This window comes from Apaloderma vittatum, unplaced genomic scaffold (assembly GCF_000703405.1).
Source record: "Apaloderma vittatum isolate BGI_N311 unplaced genomic scaffold, ASM70340v1 scaffold13603, whole genome shotgun sequence".
Lineage (NCBI taxonomy): Eukaryota > Metazoa > Chordata > Aves > Trogoniformes > Trogonidae > Apaloderma > Apaloderma vittatum.
The window spans coordinates 87,944-105,384 of NW_009708754.1; the positions used below are offsets into that span (position 1 = coordinate 87,944).

Sequence of the window (17,441 nt, forward strand, 5' to 3'; positions counted from 1 at the left end):
AAGTATTTCTTTCTATGTTGCCTGTTGTTTCTTGTCTGCCTAGATTCAAAATAGATTTCAGTGAGAATTTGTGGTGTCTTCTTCCTGCAGAAAGACACTCAAGCATATAGTCAAGGCCTGTGTAAGCAAGAGGGACCTAACAGCTTCTGATCTTCCCTAGTTAAAATAGTAAAACTTAAGAGTCCTATACTCCGTGGTGTTGGCCTGAAGAAGACTGGGGGAAGAACACTTGTCACGGGTGCCTTCCAGTAAGCGAAGTGCCCTGGTCCTGGAAAGGAGAGCGAATGCACAGAGTCATGGCATGAATTGACTCTGAATCAACCGAAAGGCACATGCTACTCATGGGTGACACCCGTCTTTTTCCATCTTGGTTGGAGCTTGCTGTGTTAGTCATTCCCATCCCTGTCCTGAAAATACCCCTTGTGCTTCCCTTACATGAACTTCCCAGTTCCCCCACTGGACTTGATACTCTGTCGATTGAGTGATGAAAGGAAGGGGGTGCCGATTCATCGTGTTGCAAGGATCCAACTCTAGATGCCCGTGGAGGGACTGGCTTGTTTATCAGGGGAAGCACTGTAATATTTGATCTAGAAAGCAGTCTTTAAGTGTGGTGCCCCAAAAGGCCAAGTCATGCCAGGAAACGTATTCTCAGAGACCTGGTATCACTGGGTATCTTCCTCCATGGTCACACATTGCAGAGGCCAAAGTGTTCTCCTGCACCAGGGAGTTGCCAGCTGGGTTGTGGTGACTCTCATGCAGGGACTTGTAAGATCTATGTGCTAAAAACTCAAGAGGTGAGCAGCATAAAGGCCAACTTTGCTCCTTCAGATCTCATTTCTATTGTTTTTCTAGATGAGACAGTGCTTATTTTTATTTTCTGATTCATTTCATTTATTAGAGAAACAAGAGATTTGCAGGTTTTTGTGCATAGTAGCCTTGTCAACCAAGCATTGATTGACTGTTGCTCTAAGTTACTTCTGATTTACTTGCAATCAGGCAGACAGCTAAGGCACCTAATTTGGGAACTGAGATAGCCTTGCCAGCTGGTGGGCCAAATTTTAGGGGGACTGAACTGCCTTGGGAAAGCACATGTCTCCCTGTGGGTTAAGTACTTGTGGGTTAGGTACCTGATGTGAAGTGGAGACGACACCAGCCAGCATTGCTCATGGGTAGTTTGGGGTTTGTTTGCTGCCCATGTGGCATTTAGGGTGGCATTTGGGGTGGCACATGGGATCTAATCTGTCACTGTTGGCCTGGCACAAGGCTCAGTGTTGCTGGTTCCTGCATGCAGGCAACTTGGGAGGGGTCCCAGAAGTGGGAGAGGGAGTGCAGAGAGCTCCGCATTCCCAACCAGGAATTTCACCTGGCTCTGCCCTGCTTATCCAGAATACTTGGGCTTCAGAAGCCCTGGGTGATTCAGCTGTAATGAGTGAATAGCAACAGTAATCCATGTGAGATGAGAAGCTAAATCTTGGGATAATGACCCATTTGCTGGACTCCTACAAATACCTCTTCCATCTGATTACACTGCTGCTATTTAAGTGATAGTTGTGGTGAAAAGCAGGGAGATCAGAGCAGTCGGGGAAAGCATTTTGTTTGCCTGCAGGATCGATGGAGTCTTAGAAAAAAGAGAATCAATGATATCAGTGATGGTCTCGTTTTTTTTTTTAAGCAGCAGCTCTCAACATAGCATCTCAAAGAAAATTTGTTTAAACTTTGTTCCAAGGAGAACTAGGCAGTACCCCCTCCTGCACAGTACTCAGGTGCCTCTGTGCTTTGTGCCCACAATGTGTCACTAGCACGGAGACTGCTCTTTTGCCGTGTGCATAAAAATTCAGTGCAGATGGTGAGATTTTTCAAAAGCATCCGTTCCAGCCCAGCGTTGCTCCTTCAAAAGCTAATAGTAAATTTGGCAGTGGAAATCTACAGGCCGAAGCAAAATGTTTTTAAAAATCCCATCTAAAAATACAGTACTTTTGTCTTCAGCTTTGTTCATTCCATTATAGAAAGGACATTAGTACCTACAGCCTTAGCTTTATAGATCTGGATCTGATATTCAGAGCCTTTATAAGGTTAAGCAATTTTTTTTTCTCAGGGCCTAATCCAAAATTGACTAAACCTGACAGGGCTTTTTCCTACAGATTTCACTGGATTCAGGATCAGGCTCAGTGTAAAATGCGTCTTATCCGTATCAGATGAATATGGAGAAGTCTGCCTGAACGAGACGTGCAGGTTCAGTGCAGGAGTGTCTTCCCCACCAAGCCATGCCGGTATTGCTGAGCCGGCACAGGTTTATTTGCTGCCCAGGCTGCTGCCAGAGGCTGTCTGCACACGTGATCGTGGTGGACAAGACCAGCTTTATTTATTTTCTTTTTCTTTTTTTTTTCTTTGATATTTCCTGGAGTGAAGCATTCCTCCTAAGACTCCAAGTGCAGAGAGGGTGGATTTCACGCAGCTCTGAGATTAGCGGTGATAGTGCAGGAGAGTCGCTTTGGTGTGAGCTACTAATTTCCCCAGGGCAGGCTTAGTGACATGCAGTGGTGAAATGGGGACGTGTCACTCCGTGGTGGTGGAAAGAGAAGGCCTTTCAGCAACTCAGTCCGACTCTGATCCTACCAGGACAGGTTGGAGGTGAGACAGGGCCTTTGAGCAGATCTATGGTGGACTGTGGGCACTTGGTGATGGTTAATCTTGGGTAACTCTTCCATTCCATCATGAGGCATTGAGACCATGCTGTACTGCGGGCACAAGCATGATTTCATTCTAATTTTTGTGTCAGGCTTTGAATCAACATGGGTATATTTTTGTCACGGTGACGTAACAGGCTTTTTAACCTCTCTTGCTGCTGTCAGTTGTGAGTCCACACCTGATTCTTGTTGGTGCATTGCCTCCTCTGAAGACTTCAGGCAAAGGGACTCACAGAAAGAAGCGTTGTGGTTTGATTGGGTTTTTTCCCTCTTTGCTTCTTTTTCTGGCAAGGGTAAAATAGGAGCTCTGTTGGGAGCAACTCAGCAAGTGATGTTTCAGGGCCAGCAAATTCCAGTGTCGCTGCACAGTGGGACCAAGGCGTCTATCACAGGCTGGCGGTTCATCTGGATAGGGAGACCGTGGTGTGCATACCAAGAGCTCGACACGAAGCCTTTTTCTGTCCAACTCTCCCCTTCCCGTGGTAAATATGAGGACGTTTGCTCTGGGATTCGGGGAAATACCTCAAGTGTTAACTCCTCTTTCCTAGAGTCCCACATAAAAGTGCAGCAAGTGATATATATATATTTAAAAATATATATAAAAACATACGCACACAAATGTGGACATATAAATGTATAGAGATTGCGCCATCTTTGGGATTACTCCAACGTAGCAATCGCCGGCGCGTCTGTGTTTCAGCACTAATGGCTCCGGCTCTCAGCTGCCCCGTTTCATAAGAGTGTCTTTTTGCCCTTGTAAAGCTGCCTGTGGAAACCATCATTAACTCCCTTACAGCTGCCGTGCATATAATAAAGGGGAAGCTTATGGGTGTGCCTCACCCGGAGGCGACTCAGGGCACCCATGGGGTCCCACTAGATCTGTACCACTCAGGTTCAGACCCACTAACGTGGTGGGAGGTTTGTGATTATCTATTGTGGTACGCCGAGGTTGTTTTTTTTAGTCTATGCCTGTACACTTTACCCTACCACTCTTGATTTAACTGGAGGATGAATCATGCCTGTTCATCTCAATAGCAATGAAATCGTGTTGGTAATTGCATTCGCTTCCACGGACGCTTTCCTGAAGTGCCCAGAGGGAGAGGAGGTGGGACTGCTGGTGCTTCAAGCCATCAGAGAGTTCTTGAATCCTGGGTAATGCCAGCTCCTTTGCCATACGGGAAGTCAACGCCTTGCGCATCGCCTTGTCTCTGGAGTGGCAGGCCCGGGGGAGGGCCAGCAGGAAACCGGTGCCCTCCTATGTTCTGAGGAACCAGGTTCCAGAGAGACGACCCCACCAGCAAGAAGGGGTCAGGCAGATGGGGGAGCCAGCAGAGCTGGGTTCCAGCCCATCTCCACCAAAAAAACCACAGCGCTGCCTTAACCCGGGCAAATGGCTTGCAGAAACTTGTCCTTAAGCTTGAAGGGCTGCTTGGCTTAAAGATTAAAACGTAATAACAGAATGCTTCTGGATACAAGTTTGCCAATCAGAGTTTAGTCCAAGCAACAGAGCAAGAATGTATTTTAAAGCTGAATCAGACTTGCCCTGTGAGGGTGTAAGGCTGGTACAGAGTGCCTTTGGACATGCTGAAGAGCACAGATGCAGGTGGGTATAAGGGTCTCCCTCTACCTTGCACAGATTCAGACTCTCACCTTGTTCTCCAGAGCGACCCTTGGCTGTGCACTCAGGTGTGAGTTTTCAGAGAAGTTCAACCACAAGTTCTGGTTTTGTATCTGACCCCAGATTTGAGTGTGTATTGCATCATTCTCTGCCATCCCGGTGTCTGCAAGAGAGGTGGAGCCTGCTCTGGAGGCTGCATGGCTGTAATCCGGCACGCCTTTATTCTAACACACAGGCACAGAGCATTTCAAAAGGCGTGGTGGGTTAAGGTGAAGCAGAGAAAAGCCACGAAGCTCTGTTATATGTCACATTCGCCCTCCGCAGCTCCCTGTGAAGTCTGTAGGATGTGCTGTGATGGGACGAGGCCACAGAATCCCCAGGAATGGTGCTGAGCTCCTGGCTGGAGAAGTGCTCAGGTACTGAGACCTTGCCCACGAGCCTCCTCTGCCTCTCACAGCTGCACAAAGCAGTTGGCAAGGACAGGCGGCTGTCTCCTGTCATATGGCCTAGCAATGAGACTTAATTTGCAGTGGAGTTTCACACGTCATAACCACTTATCCTGGGTCTGAGTTGGATTCTTGAATCCTTATGTCACGCTTCTGCTTTTGCTTTGTTTCTGAGAAATGCGAGAAGTTTGGTCTGGAGCCGTCATGGCTGTATTTACAGTCCCTAAATGCTTAAGTGTGGTCAGCTTTGGAAAAACAAGTTCTGTTTGTTAGGGCAGTGTGGGAGGGCACCTTGCTGTATTTCATTCCTACTCTTTGGTAATTCTGAATTACAAATATCTGGAGACACCTTCCTGTTCGGTCCCGTTATGTTGCAGTACACCGGCTGTGGTCAAGCTGTCTTCATGGGTGCTGGTGGTCTGAACAGCTTTACACTTCAGGAGTGATTTGGAAATTGGAAGGAACTTTTTTCAAGGAAACAAGGAGTTGAAGTTATGTTTTGCAGTTCCTCAGCTGTGTTTCGATGTTACATCGTGCAGTGCCTGGGAAGACAGAGAATGTGGATTAAATCCCACGGGGTTTAGGGATCGCATGGTGAAGCTGTGGGTGCATAAAGCAACGCTTTCCATCTCAGCGTGTCAGCCCCAAGTGGTGTAAGTTACATACTGGTTACACACTTGTTATTTGCTGTGTAACAGCACTGGGTCTTACCTCTGGTTCTTTTCTTGGTTCTGCACCCAAAAGAGGCCCCTCTGTGAGCTCCAGCTATCCTGATTTTCCCTTTTAAAGTACAACAGGAGGCGAATTAGAGGAGGCTTCTGAGGCTGCCAAGGAGCAACAGGTCGTCCTTTTATTTGGCAGCAAATCTCAGGATCTCAAACTGTCTCTCTCTAGCTTGAAGCAGCTTGATCCTTTTCCGATCTCTGCTTTGTGGCTTCCATTTTTCAAAGGTTTTTTATTTGTGATTTCAGTATTTCTCCCTACCCTAAAGATGTGGTAGCAACTAAGCAGGTAGCAGCAGCCCAGCCTGGGTTTTTATGACTTAGCTCTGGCAGAATATACTGCAGGTATCTTTTTAGCCTGTATTTACTGCTGCCTGCTGACACTGCTGAGGAAATTTGCTTAACTCTTCCTCGATGCTGTGAGTTTCTGGTTATAAAAATGTCCTTGACCATAAAAATAAGTAATGCTTGATTGTTATTAATAAAATGTGGGAGATGTGAACCATTTTCTAAGAAGGAATTTTTAATCAAGTTCTCTACAACACAAGGCACAAAGGATTGGAAATAGCCTTAATTTCCAAATCATGGGAACAAAATGTGGAGGTCCTTAGTCCAAAACTGGTGGGAATCAAATCATGAAAATAATTATCATCTGAGTTTGATAACTGAGTCTCCAAAATTTGATGTGGAAAGAGAGTCAGAAAATTGCTTCAGATTCTGTGGGCCCAAAACAATTGTTAGGACGTTTTTAAAGCAATGATATGTTTTTTGCAACACTCCAGAGAGTGTTGGTTTCAACTAAAAATATTTTTGTTTGTCTGTTATTAATGAATGCAAAGGAAAATGGGAAACTGTATTAGCTTTACATGAGAATTTAGGGCTTTACATAAAACTGAAAGCTCTGTCTGTTCTCCTTATTTAATCAAAATATTATTTTTAAATCCGTTGTCCAGTGTATTTGGACCTTGAAAAATCCAACTTGAAAGATCCTGCCTCTACAATAAGTATCTTACCAACTGTGCTATTCTGTAGGTTGTAGGTCTTTTGTCCTCCTCTGATGGAGATGCTTCATTTTGCAAAAAATAACTACAGTTTCACTGGAGCCTTAGTTGGAAACATATATTGCTTTGGCTACCAGAGCAGGCCATAGAAACACATTTTCCTCAATTGTGACAGAGATTCAGTATTTCCGTGAAGGACAATGACTTCAGCAGAAAAGGTGGAGAAAAATCAAACTCTATTGCCTGCTTGCAAAGAGGGTTTGAACGCACATTTGCTTACCCAAAGGAGTTTCTAAGGAGCGTTTAAATGGGCTTGCATGCGGAAGACTTGAAAAAGCAGAATTTTTCCCTTTCAGAAATGCCAAAATTACTCATTTAGCTAATCCCAGGCCTGGGTATTTTATTTTTAATTGTGGTTTTTTGTTTTTTTTTTTTTTAAAAATCTGACTGGAGTTTTACATTAGTCACACATCCATTTGTGACTAGCTCCCGCTGCTCTATCTACATCTTTCATGACTAAATGATTTACCTTGAGATGGGAACACCAGCCTTTTATGAACTTTAAACTGGGCCTTTGGGGTTACCAAACCTGGGAGAACCTTGAATCAAAGGCTGAACCAAAAAAAGAAGCCAATTTCTGTCACCCCTACTTCTGTGAAGAAGATCCTTACTACGTGCACAGCCCTCACGACATGGGGTGGTAAAACCAAAAGAGGGGAAAAAAACCCCAAAACTTCATCCTTTCAAATGCATTTTCTACGTCAGGAGAGAGATAATGGGAGTAGAGCAAGTGGCAGGTACGTGTATAACACCTCTTCACTGGCAGAACTCCCTGGTGCAGGGAAATTGTATTTGACAGATGTTTCAGAGAAGGACTGGATCATCTGCAATTGTAATTTTATTTTTTTTTTGCTGATGTTAAACAGCAGATGTGTGAAGAACACCTCTTCCAGCAAGTGACGCTGAAGCAGCTCATTTTGTCATTTTTTCTGGGTCTAGACTAAACCGAGGCCGTTAAGCCGATACGCTGTAGCTGTCTGTGAGGACAAAGGCTGCCTTTCTGAGTTGGGTGAAGCCTCTTTTCCAGAGGAGGTTTGCCAGTGAAAGGCAGAACCTCAGCCGTACCTTAGAAAACGCAGCCCTCAGAAAACCTCTCGGCCGTTACTGCTTCATTGAACTGCTAAAAATATTGAATGGAAAATGCAAGTATTAAGGAAATGAGGTAGATTTGGGCTTTCTGAGCTGGACGACTTCCAGTTTCATCAGCTTCTCGGAATCTGTGCTGTGAAAATGAAGAGCTCCTTGTAAATCTCGGGAAGCTGTCAGTGTTTTTCCTCTCATGTGGCTGTGCTGGTTCACGGGGTATGGCGCGCTGGGAGACCTGTCAACGTCGAGAAGCGAATATAGAGCTTACACCTTCTGGGATCACTTGAGACAAACGCTCAGATGTGAGATCAAACCACAACTTTCCCAGGGAATTATTTTGTGGGGGAGCTGGAGAGAGCAGGCTCCAGACGTGCCGCATGCCTGAGCTTGCTGCTGTGCTGGCCCACGAGACCTGCTCCGAGAGGGATGTGCGGGGCCATTCTCTGTGGCCTTGCCCAGCAAAGAGCGCTGAGAAGTCTCCTTTGGTCACGGGAGGTCCTCTTCTCAAAGGATCTGCACGTAGGCAGAGCGCCTGAGCAAGTGAGAGCAGATTAATGTTACATTAGAGGATATGTGAAAATAGAAAATGCAAGTTTTTGATTTCATGTTGCTGGAAAGAAGTCAGGAGAAGCCACTATCCCAACTGCAGGAGGCAACAGGCGCTTTTAATGGGTTTAACGTGCAATGTAGAGAAGCCAAAGGGCTGGAGGTTTGCCTTGTGTGGTTGAAACTGTACTGGCTCAGCGAAAGGCAGACAGTTTAAATTTCATGGCAATTACGTATGCAGAGGCTCTCTGGGAGGACGCAGCAAGCGCAGAGTGCTCTTGCACCTGCAAAAGCTCCCGCTGTATCGGTGCTGTAATGAGGATGGTGCACTCTGCAGCTAGCAGGGATTTCAGCCGCCTGCAGCATGTACTGTGGGACAGAGACTGAGAAGAGGCAGGATGCCTGGTGATCTGATCTGCAGAGCTGCTCCTGCCTCGTAGCTGTGTCTTGCTCCTCAGGCTCTCCATGAGGGACGGTGACCTCCACACTCGATGTACAGGACTGTATTTCTGCCGGCTCAGATGAAAGGAAGGTATATTTCGAGGTATTCCCAAAACACACCAGGACGTGGCGGATGTTTTGGGGAGTGGGAGGAGGGTTATAAGGGACCTCCAAGCAAGCTAACCAAAACTTCTCTTCCAGTTGCATCTTTAGGAGCATCTCCAACAGTAAGGCCTGGCCAGGAAATGCTGCATTTAAAACCAGGACAAGAATAAACTGTGCATTACAGATTCCTGGAAACAAGGCCTGCCTTCATGCTCAGAGGGCTTCCCTGCTCTGCCAGGAACCACAGGGAAGAGCAACAGGAGCTTTGGCTGTAAACGGCGGCTGAAGGCGTACTGTCATGGGCGAGCACATACAATACCTCTCACTGTGCTCTCCCAAAGCCTTCCCAGGATGAGCCTTTTCCCGCATGCCTTAGCAGCTCCTTTTGATTCTCAGAAGGAGAAAAATAAGTGTCTTCTGCTGAGCATCCCACCCAGAGCAAACACTGCAGCGTAAGACAGGCAGGAGCACTGTCCTCAGCATCCAAATTTCACTGGTGGCCCTGCTGGGAAGGGCAGCATCATTGCAGAGGGCTTTTCGCTGGCTTCTGTTGCTATGCCATGAGAAAGTTGAAGAGAGAGGATGTGTGATGTTGCGATTAAGATCTGGAGCTGGAATTCAGGAAGCTGGTGTTCAGTCTTGGCTCTGGGGGATATGGGCAAATTTCTTAACCTCTGCACTTAGCCTTTTCTGAACAGATGAGAAAGCAAATAATACTTTTTCTTCTTTAGGACAGGATGTGGCTCTGATTGAGGGAGAGCTGTATCAAGCTCCAGAGAGGCTTAACTAGTGGTGGGGAGAGCTGTGGAAATACCAATGCACAACAGAGCACCTAATTTTCACTTTAAGATCATAGATGGAGGATGAGCAGGTTCAAGCTGAGCTCACCCATAGGTTTTCATAGTGACATGGAGATGCCCATGACCCCTTTCCCCATTGCTCCCCTTGCCAGGGAAATGCAATGTCCTACCAGGGGGCAAAGCGGATCAAGTTCCCGGTCAGATTTTGTGAAGGGGCCCTGAGACCTTCAAATATACTTAGCTGTTTGATCTTTTTCTGGGCATCTGAATGACCTTGAAAGTGACTTTGCCTAGGTCTCTGAGATGTCCTCCATCTCAGTGAAACGGCGATGATTGATACTTCCCTGCCTCAGAGCTTCTGTGAGGGCTCTATGCAACTCTTGGGCCAATATCTGAGTTAGTTCAAAAGAATGAACTGTGACGTATTTGTACGGCACAGAGCTCCCATCAGAGCTCCTTTTCTCCGATTGTGATGGTGCCTAGAGCTTGTCTGGCAGCTGAAAAGTAAAGGTGCTACGAGCTGGTATGTATTTTTAGGAAGACGTTGCCTAAGTCTACAGATAACCCTCTGCTTTCGTGGTCATGGGCAGCACTGCTGACTGCAGACTGTTCCCTGAGGCAACCTGAAGGTCAGGCAGGCTGATAAGCTTTGTTAGGGCTCTTGTCATTCTGGCAGCTCTGCTTCTGATGAGGAGCTCCCAGGCTGTTAGAAGGTGACGTATTGGAAAATGTGCCTTTCTGCAGCTTGTAGAGCATTGCATTTGGCCATGGGTCTCTTGTGACAGTGACAAGGAGGTCCCCACCCTAGTGAGCACCAGGGGGGAGACATTTGCTTCTTCCATTAGTGCGGTCCTGCTGGAATTGATGCATCTGGGAGGACTTCAAGATTTTGCCTTATGGTGAAGGCATCCTGTGCTGGCTGAAGATTCACCTTGCCCATGTGGTGTGGTGTCAGCACGGAGTTTTGTTTCTTCTCAGCTTGGATAATGTTCCAGGCGGGGTTTATGAGTCAGGCTTGCCCTGATACAGGGAAGTCCGGGACTTAACCCCCCTGCACTTCAGGAGAAGAGGAAACCTGCGCCCCCTCTGAAGAGGCTTTGGCTGCATGTTTCCGGCATGGCTCTGCTGAATCAGAGCATGTCCCGTGTGGTGCGTTTTGCTGCATCATAACGCCGTTACGCAATTTGACAGCTCTGGCAGCCTCTGCTCCAGTGAGTCCCGGAGCTGAATGAGCAGGAGCTCTGCCAGCTGGGCTTGTGGTTTGTTTGGAAAGCCATGTGGGCAAGCTCGTGTGGCACCTGCCCGTGTTAAATGTAGTTCGGCAGAATGATGTTAGTTTCTCACTCCCTTTTGTAAGATATGAACCAAAAGAAAACCCCTCCTGCATGACTTATTTTTTTATGGTGATGGGGCTTGTCCGGTTTACAGGTTAAACTTCTGAGACCTGAGATGCTGCCTCTGCTTGTGCTGGGGCTGCTTCAAGCACGTAGTGACTTGGTGAATGATTCTCGTTGCAGGGACTTGAAGCTTGACAACGTGCTACTGGACCACGAGGGTCACTGCAAACTGGCAGACTTTGGGATGTGTAAAGAGGGCATTCACGATGGCATTACCACAGCCACCTTCTGTGGCACACCAGACTACATCGCTCCAGAGGTATGGGAAACCTTTCTTTGGCCTTGAAAAATTGGTCACGATGTGGGAAGTGTAGGTTAGCTTTGGAACAGCAGGTGTACTCTCTGGTGTCTTTAGCTACACCTCATTTGACTGCCAGGTGCAAAGTTTTTTTCTAAATGTATACTTATTTTATCAGTGCCTTATGCAAGCAAAGCCTGAGTAAACCTTCGGGCTGCTGAAGGCACCACAATAAGCCTATTTTATTTTTAGGAAACATGAGGTGAAAAATGGAAGCACAGCTGCAAAAATCTTGAGAGAAATTCAGATAGTGGCCCAGTTTGATTTGAAAGGAGATTGAGTTCTCCCTCATTTCCCAGTTCCTTTTTCTACCTCCTCCCATTCCCTGCCATTCCCCAATCTCACTACAAAATTAATAAACACCTCTTCAAGGAACAGCTGCCCTCCAGATGCTGACAGAAGTTCTGACAGGGTTTCAGATCCTTCTTTAACACAATTGAATTTTTGTCTGTGGTTGATGTTTGTGCCTTTCTCACACACTCATGCTCCTTCCCCTCTCCAGCCGAAAGCCAGGCTGTTGGAGCCGGGTAAGCATTCTCTTCACAGGGGCAAGGAAAAGGTGGTGTCAACCCCCCCACACGGCTGCTTTGCTGCTTCTGGGGCTCAGCCAGTTTTCCTGAAATGCCCCTTCTCCTCCTGCAAAGCCCTAGCGTCATTTCTAAGGACTTGTTTCCCAGGTGTCCCTGTGAGCAACCAAGCTAGTTCAGCCCTTGTTTAATGCACCCAACGTACCTTTGTGCTGATCTGGGAATTCCCTGTTTGAGATTACCTGTAAGTTCCTGGACGTCCAGCCAGCCTAGCAGAGAGTGCTGTTAGAACGTAGTGAAAACTTCTGCGTTAATGTTTCCAAATCTTTTTTTTCCCCCCCTGTTCAGTTTAAGAAGCTTCAGAGTTGATATTTCTTTTCCATCACTTTTTCAGATCCTGCAGGAGATGCTGTATGGCCCAGATGTAGACTGGTGGGCTATGGGCGTGCTGCTGTACGAGATGCTGTGTGGCCACGCGCCCTTCGAGGCGGAGAATGAAGACGACCTCTTCGAGGCCATTCTGAACGATGAAGTCGTCTACCCAACGTGGCTCCAGCAGGACGCAGTGGCAATCCTCAAAGCAGTGAGTTCCTTTGGCCGTTTGTTTGCTCTCTGTCCTGGCGTTTTTCAGCCTAAATCTAGTGAAAGAAAACAGGGCTGGGGTATGGGTGCTCAGAAATCGCAGTTACCGTGACCCTGACCCTTTTCTTATCTTGAATTGAAGGGTAAATAAAAAAAAAAAAATCCTGCCACACTTAGGTGTGTTTGCATAGTTATGTCCTTTATGCGGTTCAAAAAGCAAGCAAAGTGTGTGCATGTCTGTGTGTCTGGGCATTCCCCTGCTGACTTAATGATTTACAGCATATGGTCATCTTCCAGAACAGAAGCAGCAGGTATGCAAAGTATTTAATCAGCAGTGACCGTATGATTTCCATGCGACTGGGGTGACAAAGTGAAGTCTTCATGATAATCCTTCGTTCTGACTGTTGGCAATACCAACCCTCAGCCAGGGATTGCTGTCTACCTGCAGATGAAGACAGGTTTTTGATTTGCATGTGTTTTGGGGAAAAAAAAATGAGGATGAGCAGGAAACAGTTTGAGGAGAGCTGTTGCTGGCTACACTTAGTCCTTGTTCTACGATGTGCTCCTGAATTTTCTCAGGAGCTCTTTCTCATATGTCTCACATCTTTGCCTGTGACGTGGGAATTAAGCTTTTAAAGATTTCAGGTTGTGCATGTAACAAACAGTGCCTAGTGCACTGGGGCTGCCTGGCTTTGTTGTAATGAATGAAAAGGTGATTAAATGATGACGGTGTTAACTTAAGAATCGGGAGACCTAACTTGACTGTTCTGCTGCTGACTTCTTCCTGCTCTGAACGAATCATTTGATATCTCTAAGCACCCTTTGGAGAGAGAAGGATCAGAGTATTCCCTTTCCTTGCAAAAGCACTGTGAACAAAGATGCATTTAAGACTGAACATGACTAAATATTGTGGTAATAGAGGATCTAAGAAATAGTTGAGTAAGGTAGTAATTCATAGTAACTTGTGCAGCACTGACTCAGAGAAATTAATTGATGGGACCATTTAAAGGAAAGAGGAGAGTTTGTTTTCATCAAATCTTTAGTAGTGAGAATCTGGAAGTTTTCTGCTGAAAGGTTTCTGTTGTGTATGAACTGAGCGACTAATTTCTGTAACTGAAAATGCATCTAATAAATTCCACAGAAATCAACTGAGAAAAAAAAAATCCACTTCCTGAAGAGGCAGAGTTGTGCTTCGAAATCACAGGTTTTGCTCGAGAGTGATTATTTGTTGTGCTGAAAGCCCCCTTGGGTTTTGGAAATAACCTGAAGCATATTTAAAATTGAGAAAAAAAAAAAAAAAGTGAAGTTCAAACTCACAGCAGCTTCTGGAGCAGTATTCGTGTTGTTGGATTAGGACTCTTGAGTGTCTGAGAATTCCTCTTCTGCAGTGACAACAGCAGAGTGGCTTTGTTGCAGGTAAAATGTGGTCAGGTAGATGCTCGTCGTAACAGGAATTTCAGGGTATAATAAAATATGATTTCTCTTCTAACCTCTTGATGAAATGCTTGTTTTCCTGATTCTGATAGGAACCTCACAGAAACAGCCAGTGCAAGCTGCAAACACCCCAGGCTGTTTTAGCCCACGTTCGGTGACCAGCTTCCAGCAGTGAGTCCCTTTTGTGATTAGCAGGCAAGCAGCATGATGAAAGCAGCACTGGAGAAAGAGGGCCAGCACCGAGGAGAGAACTAAGAGTTTAAGTAGAGATCAACTGAAAGTCTCCAAAACTGCACAGTTAACTTAGCAATTGCTGGTTCCTTGCTTGACAAAGGTCTCCTCCCCATCTGCTCTGCTTGTCTGCTGGTGAAACTCAAATGGAAGCAAAACTGCCTCTCTGAAATGAACATGTGTTGCTCGAGGAAAGCACTATGCTGTGTCTACTTTGGGAAAAAGGCTGAAATTTGAGGCATGAACCAGGAGCCTTGTGATTAACTAGTGGGAAGTTGCAACTGAAATTTTTACTGGACCTGTGGTTGTTCAGTGTTTCTGTTCCCTGGGTGGCTGCTACCTGGAGGTGACTTTTGCATCTTATTTTACGGCACTGATGATCGTTCACTACAGCCTGAATTTCTGCAACTTCACAGCAGGTGCTTCTGGGATCAAGAGCTGTTTACTAGAAGGGCTTCTCATTTCCTCCTCTCTTCCTTATGCTGAGTTTTTAGAGGCGTCAGAGCATGTTGGCTTTAACAGGAAGGAAACACCCTGTCGTGAGATTGTCTGGGGCTCTAGATAAAAATGGAAAAAACCCATGCACTTTGATTTCTTTTGAATGATAACAAAAGCGGTCACTGCTGAGGTGTTGTATTTGCCGTGTACTGATAATGTTTGGTCAGTATTTTTAGGTGTCAGTGTAACAGAGTTGTTCCATTGTGGCTATTTTATGAAGGAAGGCACTAGATTTTTTTTTTCTTATGGACTTCTGATGCTAACATTAATTCTCTTAAATACAGCATTATTACTACGTGAGTATCTTCTAGTCACTACTGTGTTTACCTCAAACAAAAAGTGAACTTGAGCTCCTGGATTTACAGCTACGGCAGTGCTGTCTAACCTATGATTGCAAGAGTTCTGGAAAATTACTGAGCTACCGCAGTGACATAAGTGAGGATAAGTGGTTACGTGGCACAAGAAGCCTGTGGAAGACCAGGGAATTAAACCTGGGGTCTTTTGTATTGCATGCTAAGACCTTAATAGCTTTAATAACTGTATTATCCCCTCACTGAAAGTTCTGGCCTCTAACCTTGAACAGGGCTAGTGAGATTTTGCTTAGTCTTGAGTGGCACAAAGCTCTGAAACAAAAATCAAATTCTCCTGCCAGAAGATGCATTTAGGTGGAGGTGCTTAGAGATGCTCTACAAATTGATATATCTAGCTTTAGAAAGCACTTGATCCATTTGACTTCATGAAGAGTTTCATTGTAAATGAGGATAATATGTTTCAGGACCCATTTGACAGATGGTGTTATTTTGTCTTGCTTTCATTTACCATAATTGTGCTTCACCAATTTCCCCCCATCAGAAATCACGCAATTTCTGCTGGTTGCATCCTGTTGCAGTTTCCTGATAATAGCCAGAATACATTCATTTAGGTCGCTGAGTGTTCCTGCAGTGTTTTTGAGTACAGGAACCAAGGAAAACAAAAACAATCTCAGTGCAGTGGGACCTTGTTTGAAATTGGAAGCAAAAATATTTGTTCTCTAGAAAAAGAAAGTTTTGTCTATTTCACATTTTAATGTTTTGTTGTTTGTTTGTTTGCGTTTTTTTAAATCTTCCCTAAAGAGGTGGGGAGAGAGTAGGGCAGAGCTAAATCAGTGTAACTTAGCAAGGTTTTGCTGGAGTCAGTCCTCCAAGAACACAGGGTATTAGAAAGTCTCACTCGTGTACCTTACCTCATCTGAGTGTGTCACTGGGAAATTTAGATACTGATGGTTCACATCAAGTGGAGAGGGCTCAAACTGAAGTTTCCCCTACTTGGAGTGAGCAAGTTGAACTGGGCATGGATTTGCTTGTGGGATTAAAAAAAAGTGCAGAAAAGGAGAATTTCTGCTGAATGGATTCAGACCACTTCAGCTCATTCTAAACTTAAGTTTTGCTTTGGTTTTGATCCCCTACCCAAAAAGGTTTCTTCGTAGCCTTACCTGAATGCAGTCACAGGGAGTTTATGCCAGAGAAGCAATTGGGTTTGTGTCTGTAAAAAAAATCTTTCAATATTTTTTGCCGTCAGGTGATAGAGGTAGTCACCAGTGTCTGATGATAAAGAAACTGTGAAAGAGAAACTTTGTGAGCATGCAGAGAGCAGAGATGCCACACCGTATCATTTACAGTGAGAATGCAGCTGGAGTTTGCTTTGTTACAGCATGTCCATGTTCTGAATTTATAAATTATCGCTAGCAAAAAGTGCTTGAGCAAAGGGCGTGGCTTTCCAGGCAGACAGAGGCTTTGAGAGTCAGATGAGTGAACTGCAAAATGAAATACAATCCTCTCGTTTCCCGTAAGCAGGGTGATATCTTGGCAGCATGTTTCACTTGCTTGGTGTGTGACTCTTTTAAATGCAATTCAATCACGCTGTCTTGTTCACAGTCAGGCTTAGCTGAAGGGGAGAATGAAGGGACAAAGTGAAAACTGGGTCTCAAAAGTTGATGGTGTAATGGGAAGCAAATTCACAAGGAAAGCTGCAGGGATTTTCCTTTCCAAGTCTGGTTTCAGATGAGGAGAGAAGGGCTAAACCTATTAAGTCGCTCCATGGACTGATGATAAGAAGTAGCAATGGTTGGCCCAAAGGCTTGGAAACTTGGCTGAGCAATTGCAGCTTCTACATTTTCACTCTGAGCCAGGTAACAGCAGGGGCTAGAAAGCAGCACCTCCCCAGGAAAGTGTTAGCATTGATCAGCCTTCTGCACCCTGAACTTCTGAACTCCTGTCACAGCTGAGCCTGATGAAGCCAAGGGTGTCTCTTGGCATTTATGTGCCAACGTCCAGTCTTAATGTGAGCTCTAAAACATTTCTGGCCTATCTGAAATGCTCCTTCCAAAAGTGAGGCTTGGACAGCCTTGCCTGTAGCTGTATATTTTGGGGATGCAAATAAGAATAAAGCCTGGTCTCACTCCAGCTGGTTAAAACCACGCAGTTTGAATAAAAGGCTACTGGAGTTAAGAGACTGGGAAAAAATTATTATGTTCCCCTCCAAGTGTTTTTTGTGTGCAAAAATAAACACCAGACAAGAAAAGAGGAAGGTGCAGAAAAAATTTCCGGTGGTTTTAGCAGCCTGAACTCCTTCCCAACGCAGGTGGAACACTACAGGGGAATCCAAATGCCAGAGGATTAGTGCACAGAGTGAGGAGGATTGAAAGGTGGGGGAGCTCAGCTGAGAGCAAACATGACCCGCATTTTGCAGAAAAATGACATCAGCAGTACAGTGCCAAGGATGCAAAAGAAAAACCTGAAGATGATCTGTTTTTCTAGAGAACAATAGCCTGGAAGTGGTGCTGACTCAAAAAGGCAAATACTCTGGTTTAGTGAACTGTCTGCTGCCTTGTGTCACCGAGTTCACTTCCCCGCTCCGGATACCCTGGTGCTCTCTGCGCTGCGACAACACTGCTGACGTCTAACATACACTCACCCCCCCACCC

At 45.6% G+C, this 17,441-nt stretch overlaps 1 protein-coding gene across 1 annotated transcript in view; it reads left to right on the top strand.

Moving 5' to 3' along the window:
* Positions 1-17,441, top strand: part of PRKCH (protein kinase C, eta) — a gene marked incomplete at its 5' end in the record, with an annotated part of 119,521 nt that overhangs the window by 87,938 nt on the left and 14,142 nt on the right. The window contains 2 exons of the mRNA XM_009866673.1: positions 11,030-11,168; positions 12,129-12,317. Coding sequence (XP_009864975.1) covers positions 11,030-11,168; positions 12,129-12,317 — 328 coding nt within the window. The remainder of the gene's footprint in view (positions 1-11,029; positions 11,169-12,128; positions 12,318-17,441) is intronic.